General features: G+C 40.8%; 1 protein-coding gene across 1 annotated transcript; it reads right to left on the reverse strand.

The window, feature by feature from the left end:
- Positions 1-6,000: 6,000 nt before the first annotated feature.
- Positions 6,001-19,406, reverse strand: LOC135517431 (zinc finger protein 227-like). Its single transcript, XM_064941701.1, has 3 exons — positions 19,138-19,406; positions 14,157-14,603; positions 6,001-11,007 (listed from the first exon to the last, which is right to left on the reverse strand). Exons 1-3 carry the CDS (start codon positions 19,331-19,333, stop codon positions 9,872-9,874), a joined length of 1,779 nt encoding a protein of 592 aa, XP_064797773.1. The 5' UTR covers positions 19,334-19,406; the 3' UTR covers positions 6,001-9,871.
- Between the last annotated feature and the right edge of the window lie 197 nt (positions 19,407-19,603).

Genomic DNA, 19,603 nt, shown 5'->3' on the forward strand with positions numbered 1-19,603 from the left:
ACACCACAAGAACTGTTGACTGACACAGAAGCATGCTCAGCATCACATCGCACAAGGTCAGGAAGAGAGGTGTTTAGACCTGTGAAATGTCAAAGGGTGTAGGCGGATCGCTGCCCTAAAAGAGTTCCAGACTGTAAACTTGTTATTGAAAGTTCACTTGAAATGCTTTGGTATTGTATTTGTTTGACATATTAAGATGTTATTTCTACAGTGAAAGCTGAGCTGCTGAGAATCCCTTGTTAGAAAAGTAACAGTATGTTGGATTATTGTTTCAGAGTCTATGTTGATTCAGTTGGTGTAGTAGGCAATATAAATGGTTACTTACCTTGAGTTCAAACTACAGAGCATGTATTCAAAAGAAACCCTTAGAATATGTAAACATTTTTCTTTTGTTTTAAAAGAAGGGGGATGTAATATTCATGTGTAAACATACTGAATTGTAATTGGATGCATTTTACCGCCATATCATACTGTGCTATGATTGGTTAAGACCACCCAAATGGTTGGCGATACGTGAACATGCCAGTTATAGCTAGCTAATAAAGAGCTACGTTAAGAAATATCCTGTAGTCCTGCATTTTATTATTTTGTACAAAGTGTGCAAAACAAGACAGAAGGCTGTTTAAAGAGTGCATGGTGGGTGGAGGAATTGACCTACAAATCTATGGATATAGCAGCCTATAGCCTAATTTAATCTGTCAAACAGGTAGTCCTACCTCTTATTTCTTAAATAGGAAAAAATAGCCATCAGCACAAAGTCCTCTTGTTGTTAGTAAAATGTAATTAAGATGTTGAACTAAATTATGCCTACTCGAATTTGCCTACTTTCAGAACCATGAGCTGTCCATGGTTGGGGAGGCAGGGTGGCCTAGTGGTTAGAGCGTTGGACTAGTAATCGAAAGGTTGCAAGTTCAAATCCCCAAGCTGACAAGATAATGCTCTGCCCCTGAACAGGCAGTTAACCCACTGTTCCTAGGCTGTCATTGAAAATAAGAATTTGTTCTTAACTGACTTGCCTAGTAAAATAAAGGAAAAATGTAAATTAAATTTCCGATTGTTTGTGGTGCAGCTACTGCTTCAAGTTTCAGCACCACAATGTAAATGACTCGAATCTGGCTTATTGTGAGGTAAATAACTCGGATAAATAAATCATGGGCATGAAACATTGTTTTTATTCAAATCAATTATAGTAGTAGCAAGCTATCAAAAATGTGAGTCCTCTTTCTCATCTTCGCGCTATCCTTCGCAACCTAAACAGAACATAGGCTATAGGCTAGTCTGCACGCGATGATTATTAATAATCAAAAATGATTTTCAGAAAAAACATTTGACTCTCCTGGACTGCCATGGTAGGCCTACGCAGCACATCCATTAGTTAGGCAGCACACAAAAAAGGTTTTAATCAGCAAATGCAGAGCAGGCCAGGGCTCAGGGTTTGAATATCCATTGCAGTGTGTAGTGCAGCCTAGTTTTATTTAGACCATCCCAGCAGCTACCTCAGAAATAGAACTTTGCTCTATGCTTCTCTGAGCATGCACGTCGTAGCCTATAGGCTGTGGATCATTTGATTGAGACCACAATAAATAGCCTATAGGCACACTCAGGGACGCAACTTTGGTTTTAGAAGTGGGGGAGACATAATTATGTCACAATGGCTATTTCATATGGAAATGGAGAGGAGTAGCAGGCGCAGTGGCCATGTGTGTGTTTGCTGTTCTACTCCATTCCGTTTGAATAAAAAAATGGAAAATATATATATCTGACATGGAATATATATATATATATATATATATATATACACTAAAATAACACATCCTAGATCTGAATGGATGAAATATTCTTATTAAATACTTTTTTATTTACATAGTTGCATGTGCTGACAACAAAATCACACAAACATTATCAATGGAAATGAAATGTATCAACCCATGGAGGTCTGGATTTGGAGTCACACTCAAAATTAAAGTGGAAAACCACACTACAGGCTGATCCAACTTTGATGTAATGTCCTTAAAACAAGTCAAAATGAGGCTCAGTAGTGTGTGTGGCCTCCATGTGCCTGTATGACCTCCCTACAACACCTGGGCATGCTCCTGATGAGGTGGCGGATGGTCTCCTGAGGGATCTCCTCCCAGACCTGGAATAAAGCATCCGCCAACTCCTGGACAGTCTGTGGTGCAACGTGGCGTTGGTGGATGGAGCGAGACATGCTGTCCCAGATGTGCTCAATTGGATTCAGGTCTGGGGAACGGGCGGGCCAGTCCATAGCATCAATGCCTTCCTCTTGCAGGAACTGCTGACACACTCCAGCCACATGAGGTCTAGCATTGTCTTGCATTAGGAGGAACCCAGGGCCAACCGCACCGGCATATGGTCTCACAAGGGGTCTGAGGGTCTCATCTCGGTACCTAATGGCAGTCAGGCTACCTCTGGCGAGCACATGGAGGGCTGTGCGGCCCCCCAAAGAAATGCCACCCCACACCATGACTGACCCACCGCCAAACCGGTCATGCTGGAGGATGTTGCAGGCAGCAGAATGTTCTCCACGGCGTCTCCAGACTCTGTCACGTCTGTCATGTGCTCAGTGTGAACCTGCTTTCATCTGTGAAGAGCACAGGGCGCCAGTGGCGAATTTGCCAATCTTGGTGTTCTCTGGCAAATGCCAAACGTCCTGCACGGTGTTGGGCTGTAAGCACAACCCCCACCTGTGGACATCGGGCACTCATATCACCCTCATGGAGTCTGTTTCTGACCGTTTGAGCAGACACATGCACATTTGTGGCCTGCTGGATGTCATTTTGCAGGGCTCTGGCAGTGCTCCTCCTGCTCCTCCTTGCACAAAGGCGAAGGTAGCGGTCCTGCTGCTGGGTTGTTGCCCTCCTACGGCCTCCTCGACGTCTCCTGATGTACTGGCCTGTCTCCTGGTAGCGCCTCCATGCTCTGGACACTACGCTGACAGCAAACCTTCTTGTCACAGCTCGCATTGATGTGCCATCCTGGATGAGCTGCACTATCTGAACCACTTGTGTGAGTTGTAGACTCCGTCTCATGCTACCACGAGTGAAAGCACCGCCAGCATTCAAAAGTGACCAAAACATCAGCCAGGAAGCATTGGAACTGAGAAGTGGTCTGTGGTCACCACCTGCAGAACCCCTCCTTTATTGGGGGTGTCTTGCTAATTGCCTATAATTTCCACCTGTTGTCTATTCCATTTGCACAACAGCATGTGAAATTTATTGTCAATCAGTGTTGCTTCCTAAGTGGACAGTTTGATTTCACAGAAGTGTGATTGACTTGGAGTTACATTGTGTTGTTTAAGTGTTCTCTTTATTTTTTTGAGCAGTGTATATATACAGTGGGGATAACAAATATTTGATACACTGCCGATTTTGCAGGTTTTCCTACTTACAAAGCAGGTAGAGGTCTGTAATTTTTATCATAGGTACACTTCAACTGTGAGAGACTAAAACAAAAATCCACAAAATCACATCCTTTTTAAGTAATTAATTTGCATTTTATTGCATGACATAAGTATTTGATACATCAGAAAAGCAGACATTAATATTTGGTACAGAAACCTTCTCAATTACAGAGATCATACATTTCCTGTAGTTCTTGACCAGGTTTGCAACACTGCAGCAGGGATTTTGGCCCACTCCTTCATACAGACCTTCTCCAGATCCTTCAGGTTTCGGGGCTGTCGCTGGGTAATACAGACTTTTTTTATTGGGTTCAGGTCTGGAGACTGGCTAGGCCACTCCAGGACCTCGAGATGCTTCTTACGGAGCCACTCCTTAGTTGCCCCGGCTGTGTGTTTCGGGTCGTTGTCATGCTGGAAGACCAAGCCACGACCCATCTTCAATGCTCCTACTGAGGGAAGGAGGTTGTTGGCCAAGATCTCACGATACATGGCCCCATCCATCCTCCTCTCAATACGGTGCAGTCGTCCTGTCCCCTTTGCAGAAATTCATCCCCAAAGAATGATGTTTCCACCTCCATGCTTCACGGTTGGGATGGTGTTCTTGGGGTTGTACTCATCTTTCTTCTTCCTCCAAACACAGCGAGTGGAGTTTAGACCAAAAAGCTCTATTTTTGTCTCATCAGACCACATGACCTTCTCCCATTCCTCCTCTGGATCCTCCAGATGGTCATTGGCAAACTTCACACGGGCCTGGACATGCGCTGGCTTGAGCAGGGGGACCTTGTGTGCGCTGCAGGATTTTAATCCATGACGGCGTAGTGTGTTACTAATGGTTTTCTTTGAGACTGTGGTCCCAGCTCTCTTCAGGTCATTGATCAGGTCCTGCCGTGTAGTTCTGGGCTGATCCCTCACCTTACTCATGGTCATTGATGCCCCACGAGGTGAGATCTTGCATGGAGCCCCAGACCGAGGGTGATTGACCGTCATCTTGAACTTCATCCATTTTCTAATAATTGCTCCAACAGTTGTTGCCTTCTCACCAAGCTGCTTGCCTATTTTCCTGTAGCCCATCCCAGCCTTGTGCAGGTCTACAATTTTATCCCTGATGTCCTTACACAGCTGTCTGGTCTTGGCCATTGTGGGGAGGTTGGAGTCTGTTTGATTGAGTGTGTGGACAGGTGTCTTTTATACAGGTAACGAGTTCAAACAGGTGCAGTTATTACAGGTAATGAGTGGAGAACAGGAGGGCTTCTTAAAGAAAAACTAACAGGTCTGTGAGAGCCGGAATTCTTACTGGTTGGTAGGTGATCAAATACTTATGTCATGCAATAAAATGCAAATGAATTACTTAAAAATCATACAATGTGATTTTCTGGATTTTTGTTTTAGATTCCATCTCTCACAGTTGAAGTGTACATATGATAAAAATTACAGACCTCTACATGCTTTGTAAGTAGGAAAACCTGCAAAATCGGCAGTGTATCAAATACTTGTTCTCCCCACTGTATATACACATACATATACACACACACCCAAACAAACAAACAAACACACACACACACACACACCCAAACAAACACAGGTTATGGGTCGTACACATACATACACACACACACACACTATAGCCAATGTGTACTTTACACATTTCATCACACATTTCATTGCAAATTGCAAAAATATATATATTTATATTTCATAAAATGGCATTGACACTTACCAGTCCAGAAGTACCTCCTGTCTTTGCAGAAACAGCTCCTCAATGTTTGAATCATAACTGTGTTCACTCAAAGATTCCTCAAACAAAAAATCTGTCTCTCTTTCCCGATCAATCTCTTTTATATATAATCTGGTGCAAATCTGTATACTTAGACTTGGACTTCTCTTGTCCTGATTTATTCGCCATGATGTCTTCAATGAAATCGTTGAAAAAACACTTTCCAAAATAATGCTTCCAAAATACTACTTTCCAAAACACTGCTTTGCGTAACAAGCGTGACTGCAACTAGTCTGATGGTCAATGGCGAGAATTAAGTTCTTGTGAAGTTCTTGTTTACAAACAAGGGATGGTGGTCCAACCCATAACCATCACATACTGGCGTTTACCTCAGCTCATTGGCTATCTACCCAGTTAGATTTCAAGAAGATCAGTGGTCATTGGGCAGAAATACAGTCAACGAAGCTTCGCTAATATTATTGGTGCGCAATGAGGTCTTTGCTCGTTGTCTTCAAATCAGTTCACTTCGGTCAATACTTCCCGCAAAAAAAACAATCAAGTTTGGCTGTGTTGCAAACATCCAGAGGATTGCAATGAAACCAACTATGACTAGATAAACGATTGTTTAGTGTGTGTAATTATGTTGAATGCTCCGTCAAAAGTTGATAGAGATGGAATTCACGACACAAACGGTTTACAAAATGTTTCGTTTTAGGCTATAAAAATGGATTTTATCAAAGAAAACGGCACTTCATTTGATGACTGGGACCCTCAATATGGGACCCTCAAAATATGAGCAAGATATCAGAATGTAAGTCATAATTTTACCTTCAGATGTGAATGTGTCAAAACTGTCATGGCGGAAAATGTTTGTTGTTGTTGATCGCTCTCTTCTCAAACAAAAGCATGGCATTTGTTCTCTGTAATAGCTATTTTAAATCGGAAAACGTAGTTTGATTACCAAGATTCTAATCTTTTGAAGGATGTAAGACACTTGCATTTTCAAGAATGTTTAATGTTACGACGTATTTTTAGTTAGTCACTCTGAAATCTCCCCGGATGTTGATCCCTGCACGGGGATCGCAGCCATGAGAGGTTTTAATTAACAGTCACAGTTCCAACTTCTACTTTTTTCCAACAATAGTTTCTACAGTAAGATGTACAGTAGGCCTGATCATTTTTTATCTGTACTGCTACTTAGGGTTGCACTATCAAAAATCCTGTGTGTGTTCTGTTATTCATCCGTGTGATGTGATCAATCCGTTTATTCCAGTTCAGAATGAAAATGATTTATTGTATTTTAACAGCAACAGTTCCAACCTAGACAGGTATGTAAGAATGTTTTTAATGGGGGAAAACGAACATTAATAGATATCTACATGGATATTTAATTTCATTGTTATTTGTTTTTGTATATATTGCGTTTGTTTTAGGCATAAGGGCAATGTACCATATTTACGTATAGTTGCATGTTTTTGTAAACATGGGTCCCAGGAAAACACAGAATTTCTAATTTGGGTCCCAGGCTGAAAACGTTTAAGAACCCCTGGCCTCGATAGCTGATAGAAGTGGTCAATAGCAACTAAACAAAAAAACTGGCCAATAACTAGAAGTAGAACAAAACAAAAAAAAGAGCAACTGGCAAAAAAAGAGACAATGACTAACAATTAAAAACACAGAAACCAACCAAGGATATCAACATTGGCAAAACACTAACTGACAGTAATACCAAAAATCGAGAAACAACAACAAGAAGGATAGTAGAAATATACAGTATCCCATCCAAATTGAGATATTCCCTTCAGATTACATAATCCATGCAATCAATTTCATCAGAACATTAATTGTGAGATCCCCATAACCTGCCTATATTAGGAAGATAAAATATTTAAAAAAACAAATCCACTCAAATCGTGGTCCTATAGGCCTAGACCAGATGTTAACCAATAACCACCATAACGATAATGGGGGGCTGCTACATACAGATCTACTTTCCTAATTCGCCCCCGTTTCTCACAGCAGGAAAATAATCCTGCTGCAACAGGACAAGTGAAACATGTGGATAAAAATTAATGGAAATCTCCATAGGAGTTGACACACTATTCGTTAGGGAAAATCAAGTCTGACATTTTAAAGTCAAATCACAAATCCTAGAGGCATCTTTAAACCTCAAATACACTAGCCTACAATTTGCGATTCCTGATGTACAGGAAAATAATTTGCCACAACACAATGATCAAGTGAAGACAGCACACCCACAGACTAGCTATTAAAAATGAAAGTAGAAAACGACATGTCATCAGTCCGATTAGTCCAGAAGATGCAGAACAGAATAAGCAATTCGTTCAGCAAAAAAAAGTGGGGGAAAAATTGTCCAATCCATAGTCCAGATATCGCGCAAGATCCGTTTGGAAATGTTTATATGATATGATATACACGGACAGGAAAGGTCATTATTTTTGTTTGTATACTGCAGAGTAATAATATCGGAGTTATAATTTTTGATTATAACAGCGGAAAATAGTTGTGCTTAGCTCACAATTAAATCATAAATTGGGTTGTTCATAAATTACAGTGGCATTTGAGTCCTTCACCTTTGCAACCATAAAAAAATAAAAAATTTAAAATTACAAATAGTTACACGTCAAACAGTTTAAGTCGGAAGTTTACATATACCTTAGCCAAATACGTTTAAACTCAGTTTTTCCACAATTCCCGACATTTAATCCTAGTACAAATTCCCTGTCTTAGGTTAGTTAGGATCACCACTTTATTTTAAGAATGTGAAATGTCAGAATAGTTGTAGAGAGAATGATTTATTTCAGCTTTTATTTCTTTCATCACATTCCCATTGGGTCAGAAGTTTACATACACTCAATTAGTATTTGGTAGTATTTGTTTAACTTGGGTCAAATGTTTTGGTTAGCCTTCCACAAGCTTAACACAATAAGTTGGGTGAATTTTGGCCCATTCCTCCTGACAGAGCTGATTTAACTGAGTCGGGTTTGTAGGCCTCCTTGCTTGCACACATTTGTTCAGTTCTGCCCACAAATTTTCTAAAGGATTGAGGTCAAGGCTTTGTGATGGCCACTCCAATACCTTGACTTTGTTGTCCTTAAGCCATTTTGCCACAACTTTGGAAGTATGCTAAGGGTCATTGTCCATTTGGAAGACCCATGTGTGACCAAGCTTTAACTTACTGACTGGTGTCTTGAGATGTTGCTTCAATGTATCCACATAATTTTCCTCCCTCATGATGCCATCTATTTTGTTAAGTGCACCAGTCCCTCCTGCAGCAAAGCACCCCAACAACATGATGCCACACCCGTGCTTCACGGTTGGGATGGTGTTCTTCTGCCTTTTTCCTCCAAACATAATGATGGTCATTATGGCCAAACAGTTCTATTTTTGTTTCATCAGACCAGAGGACATTTCTCCAAAAAGTACAGTCTTTGCTCCACGTGCAGTTGCAAATCGTAGTTTAGCTTTTTTATGGCGGTTTTGGAGCAGTGACTTCTTCCTTGCTGAGCGGCCATTCAGGTTATGTCGATATTGGACTCATTTTACTGTGGATATAGATACTTTTGTACCCGTTTCCTCCAACATCTTAACAAGGTCCTTTGCTGTTGTTCTGTTGCACTTTTCGCACCAAAGTATGTTCATCTCTAGGAGTCAAAACGCGTCTCCTTCCTGAGCAGTATGATGGCTGTGTGGTCCCATGGTGTTTATACTTTCGTACTATTGTTTGTACAGATGAACGTGGTACCTTCAGGCGTTTGGAAATTGCTCCCAAGGATGAACCAGACTTGTGGAGGTCAACAATTCTTTCCTGAGGTCTTGGCTGATTTCTTTTGATTTTCCCATGATGTCAAGAAAAGAGGCATTGAGTTTGAAGGTAGGCCTTGAAATACATCCACAGGTAAACCTCCAATTGACTCAAATGATGTCAATTAGCCTATCAGAAGCTTCTAAAGCCATGACATAATTTTCTGGAATTTTCCAAGCTGTTTAAAGGCACAGTCAACTTAGTGTTTGTAAACTTCTGACCCACTGGAATTGTGGTACAGTGAATTATGCAAAATAATCTGTCTGTAAAAAAATTGTTGGAAAAATGACTTGTGTCATGCATAAAGTAAATGTCCTAACCGACTTGGCAAAACTATAGTTTGTTAACAAGAAATGTGTGAAGTGGTTGAAAAACGAGTTCTAATGACTCCAACCTAAGTGTATTTAAACTTCCGACTTCAACTTTACATATTTTTGCTTATATTTAAATGTTTATCAATGATAGTCATTTATACTGCAAAACTTTAGGTTTATGCATTGTTTAAAGTAATTAGAGTAAGCAAATTGCCTTGTCCCAGTAGTGACCCGGTAAAGTTATAGTGACATCCTATTGGACAAAAAGTGGTGGAATCAACTTTGTTCAAACATCATTTCAACAGCAACAAATCAATGTGATGACATTGAATCAATGTGGAAAACTGATTGGATTTGCCAGAAGTTATCAATGTAAGGGAATTGTATTTTTTTCACCCAACTATTAACCTAAACCCAATTGTGAAATGCTTTGTTGATTTCACGTTTACGGAAGCCCTACATGTTAGTTGACAACTCAACCTAATTGAAATCAAAACTAGAGTTGACCAGATGTATGTGCCCAGTGAGATGTGCTCTTATAATAGTCTCTTCCATGCAACACATTTTACACAAAGGGCATTGTTATGTGTTCTTAGTCATTGTGCATTTATTTTGTGAGTTCGTAGATGTCTCTTCAGACTTGATGCTAACTTCAAGTGAGTTCCACACAAATGACATTGAACGCCCTCCCCTGTATGAACCTTCATATGCACTGTCAGGTTTCCCTTTAGACTGAAGCATTTGCCACATTTGTTGCAGCTATGTGGTTTCTCCTCTGTGTGAGTCATCATATGCTTTGTAAGGGTTCCCTTGTCGCTGAAGCACTTGCCACATTCTTTGCATCGAAATGGTTTCTCCCCTGTATGAGTCCTCATATGCAATATCAGGCTTCCCTTAATGTTGAAGGATTTGTCACATTCTTTGCACGGATACAATTTCTCCCCAGTGTGATTTTGCTGATGCTGTTTCAGACTTCCTTTTGTTGTCAAGCATTTTCCACACAAATCACATTTAAAAGTCGGCCCTGTATGAGTACCCATATGATTTTTCAGGTTATTCTTGTGATTGAAACATTTGCCACATACGGTACAGCAATGTTGTCCCTCCTCAGTGTGAGTCTTCATGTGTCGGATCAGGTAGCAGTTCAGGACAAAACCTTGGCCACATATGTCGCACATGTATGGTCGCTCTTCACTGTGCCTATTTTTCTCATGCATTCGTAGACCACCTCTTGTCACAAAGCATTTTCCGCAAACGTCACATTTCAGATCAGGCAACTCACTGGTTTCTTTCCTTGGCCGTCCTCTTGGTCTCTCCTCAAGATGCCGATTTTGGTGATGCCTTTTCAGACTACGTGCTGTCGCCAAGCATTTTCCACACACATCACATTTCAGATCAGGCAACGCCCCAGTTTCTTTCCTTGGCTGTCCTCTTCCTCGCTTTGATTTAAGAGGCTGTAACCCTGACAATCGTATTCTATTCTCCACATTTACCTGATCACTTTCACTGTTGTCACTGTCAGAGGGGGGCTCATAGTCACTGGTTGATTCGGACTCGCTGTAGCTCTCGCCATCAGATTCTGTCCGGTTCTCTACGGTTATGATGTTGATAGAGTTCCATATAGACTCTTCAGCATCAGACTCCTGCAGCCCCAGATTGGCGTTCCATTCCTGCTCACAGTGCTGCTGCTCAGGGTTAACCTCCTCTTCAGTGAGGGTGAGCAGCTGGAGGTCTGAGGGTAAGGAGAAAGGAAGAAATATGATGAAAACTTAAAATGCTGAAAAGAGACAAATAGGGCTAGTACCAAAAACGGTGGGACAATGACTGTCTTTTCCCCTTTCATTGAGGGTATCTAGTCCCGTATTGTTTTCAATGGGATTCAAAATTGTATAATCAAATTCATGAAAAACGGGGTCATTTTTAGATAGGCCTATATCTAAAAAATAAAATGTGGATTCATTTATAGTCGATGCCTGTTATAAAAATATGTGATGCTCAAGCAGTAAGACATCTCAGAAAGTAAAAAAGAAAAAAAAAGTATCATGTGAACTACAACTCCCACAAGTTTTGTTTGCGTGCTGGATTACATGTCACCCTCGAGTTGTTTGAGCAGAACACTCACAGGTAAGGACCGTCGCCGGTAAGAACATATGATATTGATATTTTACTGAACATCGCCTGCATTGTGGGATGCACTATTTGTCAATATTTAGTTTTTATTTTACCCACACTAACGTGACCAAAGAGGTGAAACTCTGCAGTGATTCAAAACTACAGTGGATACAAATTAAAGTTATTCCAATAAAGTAACCGTGTAAGACTAAGGAAAACATGTTTTCAACCTTATAATCCTTAAATAGCAACATTGTTACCACATCACACACCATTAGAGCTTTGTGAACAGACTAATGCCAGTAGCCTAGCTGTCCTGACTCACTCAATCATAACACGTTCTATTTATTAGAAATTAAAGTGACATTTCACTGAACTGAAAAGTTGACTAATGTTGAGATATGTCAACATCTCTGGCAATCTGCTGTGTTAGATCCAGCTATATACCTCAATCCCAAATGAATGGAACATATCGGCACCATAATTTCCTGGTTCGATTTGATTGTTATATTTTCCATTCATTTGGAGTGAAGGCATATAGTTAGATCTACAAAAACTTGGTTCATCTGGTTAGAGTTCTGATAATGTCTGATGTAACGGAGGCTCCCCTGAAGGTGGAGGTTTCAGGGAGGAAGCAGACAAGAAGTAGCAGTGCAATGTCAAGGGGCGGATGTTTATTTACAGTGAAGTAGAGTAGTTGGCAAACTGTACACTCTTTACATATGTACAATGGAAAATAACAAGCCGAGGAAACAAACTGGGGGCAAATCAAATAAGTGTAGAGCTCAAAATAAACCAGGCCTCCATCATGCCTGGTTTATGCAAGCGGGAAAAACTTTTTACAACACTGACGTGACTTTTCCGCAGCAGGTTAGGAGATTGAGTTTAAGGTTAGGGAAAGAGTTAGGGTTAGAGAAAATGCTCTCCTAACCCACTACGAAAATCACTTCGTATCAAAGTGTTGTGAAAAGTGCGTCCCCTACGGCCAGCATGGAACCTTAGCCCTGTCTCTGTCTGGCCAACAATGAAATGGCAAGGTTTAAGTACAAGTCCCTCAAGCCTCAACTTGGAATGTACCACTTTTGATCGATCACAATTAATGGTCAAAATACATAAATGAAATGATCAATAACCATAAGGTAATCACATTGACAATTCATAATTACACACACACTTCAATAACCGTGTTTCCATAAAGCATATAATAGATTTGTGTAACATTTCTCCACATTACAGAACCCAGTAACACAGGGTAAGTTGCGCTTCTCTGTTGGACACACCTCCAGATGCAGCAGATCATCAGCCTGGTCTCTGAGCATTTTGTAATATTCTGTATGTAAATCCGCAACACTCCATTTAGTATGTTACGTTTCGCATGGTATGTATTGATTTTGTGGATGTCCATCATACATTTTGTGTAATATGAGAATTTGTTAAATGTACAATATGTTATGAATTTGCAAAAATCTATTCGTTACAAATTTTGTGTGTTTAACTTTCGCTAGGCAGCTAATGCTAGCTAGCTGGCTTGCTGAGTTAGGAGTTTAGTTTACTATAATACGTCTAGTCTATGAGACCAGGCTGGGAGCATGACAGAGCAGAACAAACGATTCTCCTTTCAAATTACCCTTACCAGGTTAAGTTTGCAAACAATTTCTACCTTTAACATAACCAAAACATGTGCATTTGAATGGTAAAATGAATAAGCAAAAGCATGACTAGACAAAGTAAATTAGCAGAGCTTCAAGCAAATATTTGGCGTGCCCAAAACCAATTGAATGTTGGCGTCTGACAAACTAACATGCGTTTCTCCTCACAACATTTAATACATTCATTTCATAAGCCAATAGGCCTAAACCGTTTCAATATGACAAGTCAGAACGCAGGCACGGACTGACCTAGCTCCGTGACATCTGACAAACTTGAACTTGAAAGTGTAACGTCTCTTAAAATGACCATTGAACAGATTTCCAAATGGCAGACTGTGCCCTTAACCAAGAGCAGTGATCAGAGAGCTGTCCTCTTGATACTTCTTCTACCTTCAATTTAACACAAAGTGCATTGATACGTGTTCTTAGTCTTTGTGAATATTTATTCTGTGAGTTCGCAGATGTCTCTTCAGACTTGACGCTAACTTCAAATAAGTTCCACACAAATGGCATTGAACTCCCTCCCCCGTATGTGTCCTCATATGCACGGTCAGGTTTCCCTTTAGATTGAAGCATCTGCCACATTCGTTGCAGCGATGTGGTTTCTCCTGAGTGTGAGTCATCATATGCTTTGTCAGGCTTCCCTTCTCGCCGAAGCATTTGCCACATTCTTTACACTGAAATGGTTTCTCCCCAGTGTGAGTCCTCATATGCTTTATCAAGCCAGACTCGCAGTCGAAGGCTTTGTCACAGTCTTTGCAAGGATGGGATTTCTCCCCAGTGTGATTTTGCCGATGCAGTTTCAGACGACCTTTTGTTGACAAGCATTTTCCACACAAATCACATTTAAAAACCAGGCCTGCGTGAATATTAACCATATGATTTTTCAGACTTTCTTTGTGAAAGAAACATTTTCCACATTTGGTGCAGCAATGTTGTCTCTCATCAGCATGAATCTTCATGTGCCGGATCAGGTAGCGGTTCAAGGCGAAACATTGTCCACATGTGTCGCACATGTATGGTCTCTCTTCGCTGTGCCTGAGTTGCAGATGCCTTTTCAGACTACGTGCCGTCGCCAAGCATTTTCCGCAAACGTTACATTTCAGATCCGACAACTCACTGGTTTCTTTCCTTGGCAGTCCTATTGTTCTCTCTTCACTGTGCCAATTTTGCAGATGCCTTCTCAGACCACTTGCTGTCGCAAAACATTTTATGCACACATCACATTTTAAATCAGGCAACGCCCCAGTTTCTTTCCTTGGCCGTCCTCTTCCTCGCTTTGATTTAAGAGACTTTAACCCTGACAATCGTATTCTATTGTCCATATTTACATGATCACTTTCACTGTTGTCACTGTCAGAGGGGGGCTCATAGTCACTGGTTGATTCGGACTCGCTGTAGCTCTCGCCATCAGATTTTGTCCGGTTTTCTACTGTTATATTGATAGAGTTCCATATAGACTCTTCAGCATCAGACTCCTGCAGCCCCAGATTGGCGTTCCATTCCTGCTCACAGTGCTGCTGCTCAGGGTTAACCTCCTCTTCAGTGAGAGTGAGCAGCTGGAGGTCTGGGGGTAAGGAGAAAGGATGAAATATGATGAAAAGACGTAACATAGTAAACCTACATCCGGGAGGTTTGGTATGGTTACATAACACAGATGACTACTTAAGGCAAAAAACCAAAACAATAAAGGAATCGTCTAGCAACCCAAAGTTTCGAATCTAATCACAGACAAGTTTAGCTAATTACCAACTTTTCAACTACTTACTACTTTTTAGCTACTTAGCATGTTAGGTTAAACTGTTAGGGTTAGCTAACTCCAACCCTTAACACCTAGCCTAGTTAACATTAGCTTTGTCACAAAAAAATGGAATTCGTAACATGTCATGCGTTTTGCAAATTTGTAACATATCATACAAATTAAAACATAGCATAAAAAAATGTAAGATATCATACTAATTGAAGTGTCTCTGATTAACGTAAAGAATCATATGAAATGCTCTGAGACCAGGCTGGTTAAACATGCATAATAGTAATTTCAGCGTGAATTAACTTGAATGCATGTACAATGGTATATCCTGAAACTGTAACTCTGCACACAGTATACAGTATGCAATCAAAATGTGTGCTGCAACAGTAAAGTACTCATTAATGGCCTAAAATATAGAAAACAATTGACAATCACTTTGATTTTGATCACTTTTTGACCAGATCAACTTAGAGCACCTCTATCTCCTAAATGTTTTGTCATTCAGGTCCATAGTCATTTTCTGACCACTTCTGTTTCAGTATGAAAATGTTGGATGTTGGATAAAAGACACCATGGGCAAATATATATGGAAAGTTTTGTTCAAATCAAAAAGTGATGGAAATAAAATGGAACGACCCTAAAACCACATTTCCTGATAATATTTCTGCCAAAATTATATATTGTAATTGCAGTATTATTGAGCAGATAATAATCGGCTAGCTAGCAGAGCTAACATCTCACATTTTCTTTTAGTCAGTAGCTACAGTTGCACCCAAATATACAAAACATTAGGAACACCTTCCTAATATTGAGTAGCACCCCCATTTGCCATCAAGACAGCCTCAATTCATCGGGGCATGGACAGGGATGCTGGCCGATGTTGACTCCAATGCTTCCCACAGTTGTCAAGTTGGCTTTGGGTGGTGGACCATTCTTGATATACACGGGAAACTGTTGAGCGTGAAAACCCCAGCATCGTTGCAGTTCTTGATTCACTCAAACCAGTGCACCTGGCACCTACTACCATACCCGTTCAAAGGCACTTCAATCTTTTGTCTTGCCTATTCACCCTCTAAATAGCACAATCCATGTCTCAATTTAAAAATAATTTTTTTAGCGTGTCTACTCCCCTTCATCTACACTGATTGATGTGGATTTAAGTGACATCAATAGGGGATCATAGCTTTCACCTGGTCCGTCTGTCATGGAAAGAGCAGGTGTTCCTAATGTTTTGTACACTGTATATTGGCACCGTTGCACTTTTCTTAGATAATTCCCCTAATTTTCACAAAAGCAGTTGGAGGGCACCCCTCAAACATGAAAGAATTAGAGCAGTTTGCTTTTGAAGACTGGGACAGATTGCTATTAGAAAGGTGCAGCAAGCTCATTGATGGTTTTGAGAAGCCTTTGTCTGCAAGTTGTCTTCAATAGGGTCTGGCTACAGAAGATAACTTCTCAGGACACAGACGCTCTGAGGCATACGAGCTCAGACAGGTCGAATGGTGCCAGAGAGGATGGTGTGTTACCGCCAAAGACAGTACAGTATGAACATAGGCAGAAACTGCTTCTACAATAGAAATCCCCGATCACGCTTGTAGGCAATGTCATGGCGACGTTGGCTAGCTAAGCTCATGCACAGAAACACGTAATCGAGTCTAACGATCGTCTCGCATGTGCAGGCCATCAAATCAAAGGCACTCCTTGGATATAAAGTTGTCAGTTTGCCACTTTCACATGGTTGTAATAATAACATATTCAACTTCTTATGACATTGTCTCAAATTAATGTTGTGCCTTTAGATTGAGAGAACCAACAAAACAAGTATTTTTTTACTTCGCTCATTGACTTCTCCAAACCTAAACGCCAGCCTAGTCTGCTTCGCAAGTGTTCCCAGAAGTCTCGAGATGTTGCGCTTCTGGGATTAGAAACTCTGTGTTAACACCACCAACAGCAAGGGTGTGTACTAGCTAGCTCGTGTGTACTACAGCTAGTGTGTACTACAGCTAGCTAGTGTGTACTACAGCTAGTGTGTATCAGCTAGCTAGCGTATACTCTAGCTAGCTAGTGTGTACTAGCCATAGAGACAGAGGACTCATCTTCATATACCGTCAAATGTAAATTAATAGCCCTTTATTTGCTTAAATCACTGAACAACAGGTGCTTATTAGAGACCGGCTTCTATTTGAGCCAGGTGTCTATTTCCTTAATGCACACAGCGTTTGCTCATTTGCAAAGTTAATTTTTAAAATTCCAGCATTCACTTTTTGTTGTACATTTACCCATTTTTCTCTCCAATTTCGTGAAATCCAATTGGTAGTTAGTCTTGTCCCATCACTACAACTCCCCTATGGACTCGGGAGAGGCAAAGGTCATTTCCAGCATTTTAATCAATTTCTTAATTTGCTGCACTGATGTGTTATCCTTTACACAGTGTTACGTTTGTTTTGTCTTAGTATGCCTCTATTTCAAAACAAACAAATTCCTTGACAGAATAATTATTCTCCTTTGACTGTGCATTTTTGGCAGTTTTTAGTTTCACCACTAGAAGGTGATCAGACGTACTCCTGAAGTTGCTGACTGTTTTTGTGCTTGCCAGTTGTCTAGCAGTTCTCAGCTGTTAGCAGCCAAGGGCTAGCAGTTTCTTATTGGTAATAAAAACGGAACGATAGCCATCTTTCCAGTCATTTCTTAATTACTCAATGTAACAAATCGAACATTTAAACCTCAAAACAATTCATTTAGACTAGGTGTTTATTTGAAACAGCTGTTTATTTGTTGAAATGTGTGCCATATTAAAAGGGACAGGTGGCTATATGAGACAGCGTTTAATCTAAGTTTTACAGTATGCACCATTTATAATGTCTGACAGCATGGGCAGTGCTATTGAAGTAGTACATTTTCTTCATGATTGGCTGATCCATCCTGATGACCTGGTTAGACATGACTCCAACAGGGTCACCAGGAGGGATCAGCCAGTGAAGTTGAAATTCCCACCCAGTTGACTACATTAAAATGGTGGAAGCCCTCCATGGCGCTGCCCATGCAAATATGGCCTTTTGACCTCTATCATTCTGTGTGTACTCTAGCCACAGATATAACAATGAGACACATATTTCACCTGATGTATAAATGTGAAGCATATGCTTGGCGGTTCCACTCACCACCAAATATGGTGAGGAAGCCCACTTGTGGGCAGTGGGAGAAGATGGAACAAATGGATTTTGGCCGAGATTCTGCAAATTTTCTCGATGAAACACTTGATCTCAATAGTTTTTTGTTTCTAAAACTAAAATCTGAACAGAGTGGACTAAAGTTTGTAGACGTTATCCTTTGCCAAAGTCTTCAAAAATAGTTTGTTTAGAAGAAGAGCAAAGACTAATTGAGTTATTTGACAGGCGCACTTCAGAGTCGGCGTTTCCTAACGGAAATATGCAGATGGTGCTAGAACGCGCCAATAGGCTCTTGCTAGTTAGTGCTTAGCTCTGCCCCCTCCTCGCTTGTTCCCATTGGAAACGACAGGCTGTGGTCTCTTGGTTTAGTTATACAAATCTTTGCTCGAGCTAGCTTCACAAGTAACAATGGTTAACGTAACGCCTTGGACCAGAGACGAGGCGAAAGGCCCAACTCTATGGAAAATCTCTTTCCATCCAGCAGATGGTTATGCATATTGATAGCATGAGCTTAGTAGCATAGCGTTTCTCTTGATTGAATATAGGCGGTTGACGTTAACAACCCTCCTCGAATATTCAAAAAAGGAATACATTAAGGAGAGCCCGCCGTGCCGTTTGTGGACAACGACTTCCATTGTTTGGGCGGAGAGACATATCTTATCAGTATATCCAGTCTTTGGCACACTTGACACCCTTGAACAGAGCCACGGACTCATGCGACCAACAAACATCTTGCAGGTGGCGCTCACACGTTCCATATGAGACGCTTGCGTTTTGATGTTCGCAGACCAGAAGGCTGTAACGTGCATAATCTAAAAACTGAAAGCTTCTCGTTATTTTGGCCAAAAGCTATGCAATCAAGTACTAGCTCCTGGGGTTCCAATCATTTGTTGCTATTTAAGCAGGAAGTCGACACCTTGCAGCTTAAATGGGGGATGTTTTATGTACGAGCCGGCGCCGAGGGACAACGAGTCTGTCATCTGCATCCAATTGGAATGTATGTAGCAGGCTAATCTACGTAATAGGAATAATAGCGCCGTCTGCCGGACGGAATTGTAATTTGGCCGCAAATCTGTATGACTAGGCGAAATTATGTATTACTCAAAGCCCCTCAAATTTAAAAGACTATAATTAGGCTACAATGTCAAATGAATGTCAAATAGAGAGACGTAGTCACAAACCTGCTAATCTATGCAACTTTATCTCTGGTTTGAAAACCAAATCCAGCAGTCTTCGTAGACGTGCATTCGCCCGTTTCAAACGGGAGATTTCTTCCTGGTGCTCTGCGATCGTTTTTTTTACTAACACTGATATCTCCAAAGGAACTGATGTTAATTTTTCGTTGAGAAATACATTGATCTGCTGTAGTTTAGACATTTTATGGAGGAAAGGGATAGTTGAGAGAATGTATTGTTATTTTGCTGTCACTACGGATCCGTGTTTAAGGAACAGGAAATTAGGTGCTACTTCTTCTTTGAACATGTTTTGCGGATCGCAACCAACTGAAAGGTGAATACACTGCCACTTACTGTACTGGAGTGTGAGGCCAGTCCCAGCCTACCTACCCCCACTTACTGTATGTTACCCATTAACTCCTGTATTTCTAATAAAATAAAGCCCCGATCTAAATCATAGCGTAAACAATGC

This window comes from Oncorhynchus masou, chromosome 28 (assembly GCF_036934945.1).
Source record: "Oncorhynchus masou masou isolate Uvic2021 chromosome 28, UVic_Omas_1.1, whole genome shotgun sequence".
Lineage (NCBI taxonomy): Eukaryota > Metazoa > Chordata > Actinopteri > Salmoniformes > Salmonidae > Oncorhynchus > Oncorhynchus masou.

Excerpts from the sequence above, each read along its gene's own strand:
- LOC135517431 (XM_064941701.1), bottom strand. The coding sequence starts at position 19,333 with ATGTCTAAACTACAGCAGATCAATGTATTTCTCAACGAAAAATTAACA. Across the intron at positions 14,604-19,137 it reads AAAGTTGCATAGATTAGCAG|ACCTCCAGCTGCTCACTCTC; the intron begins GTTTGTGACTAC and ends CCTTACCCCCAG. Across the intron at positions 11,008-14,156 it reads ACTGCCAAGGAAAGAAACCA|ACCTCCAGCTGCTCACCCTC; the intron begins GTGAGTTGTCGG and ends CCTTACCCTCAG.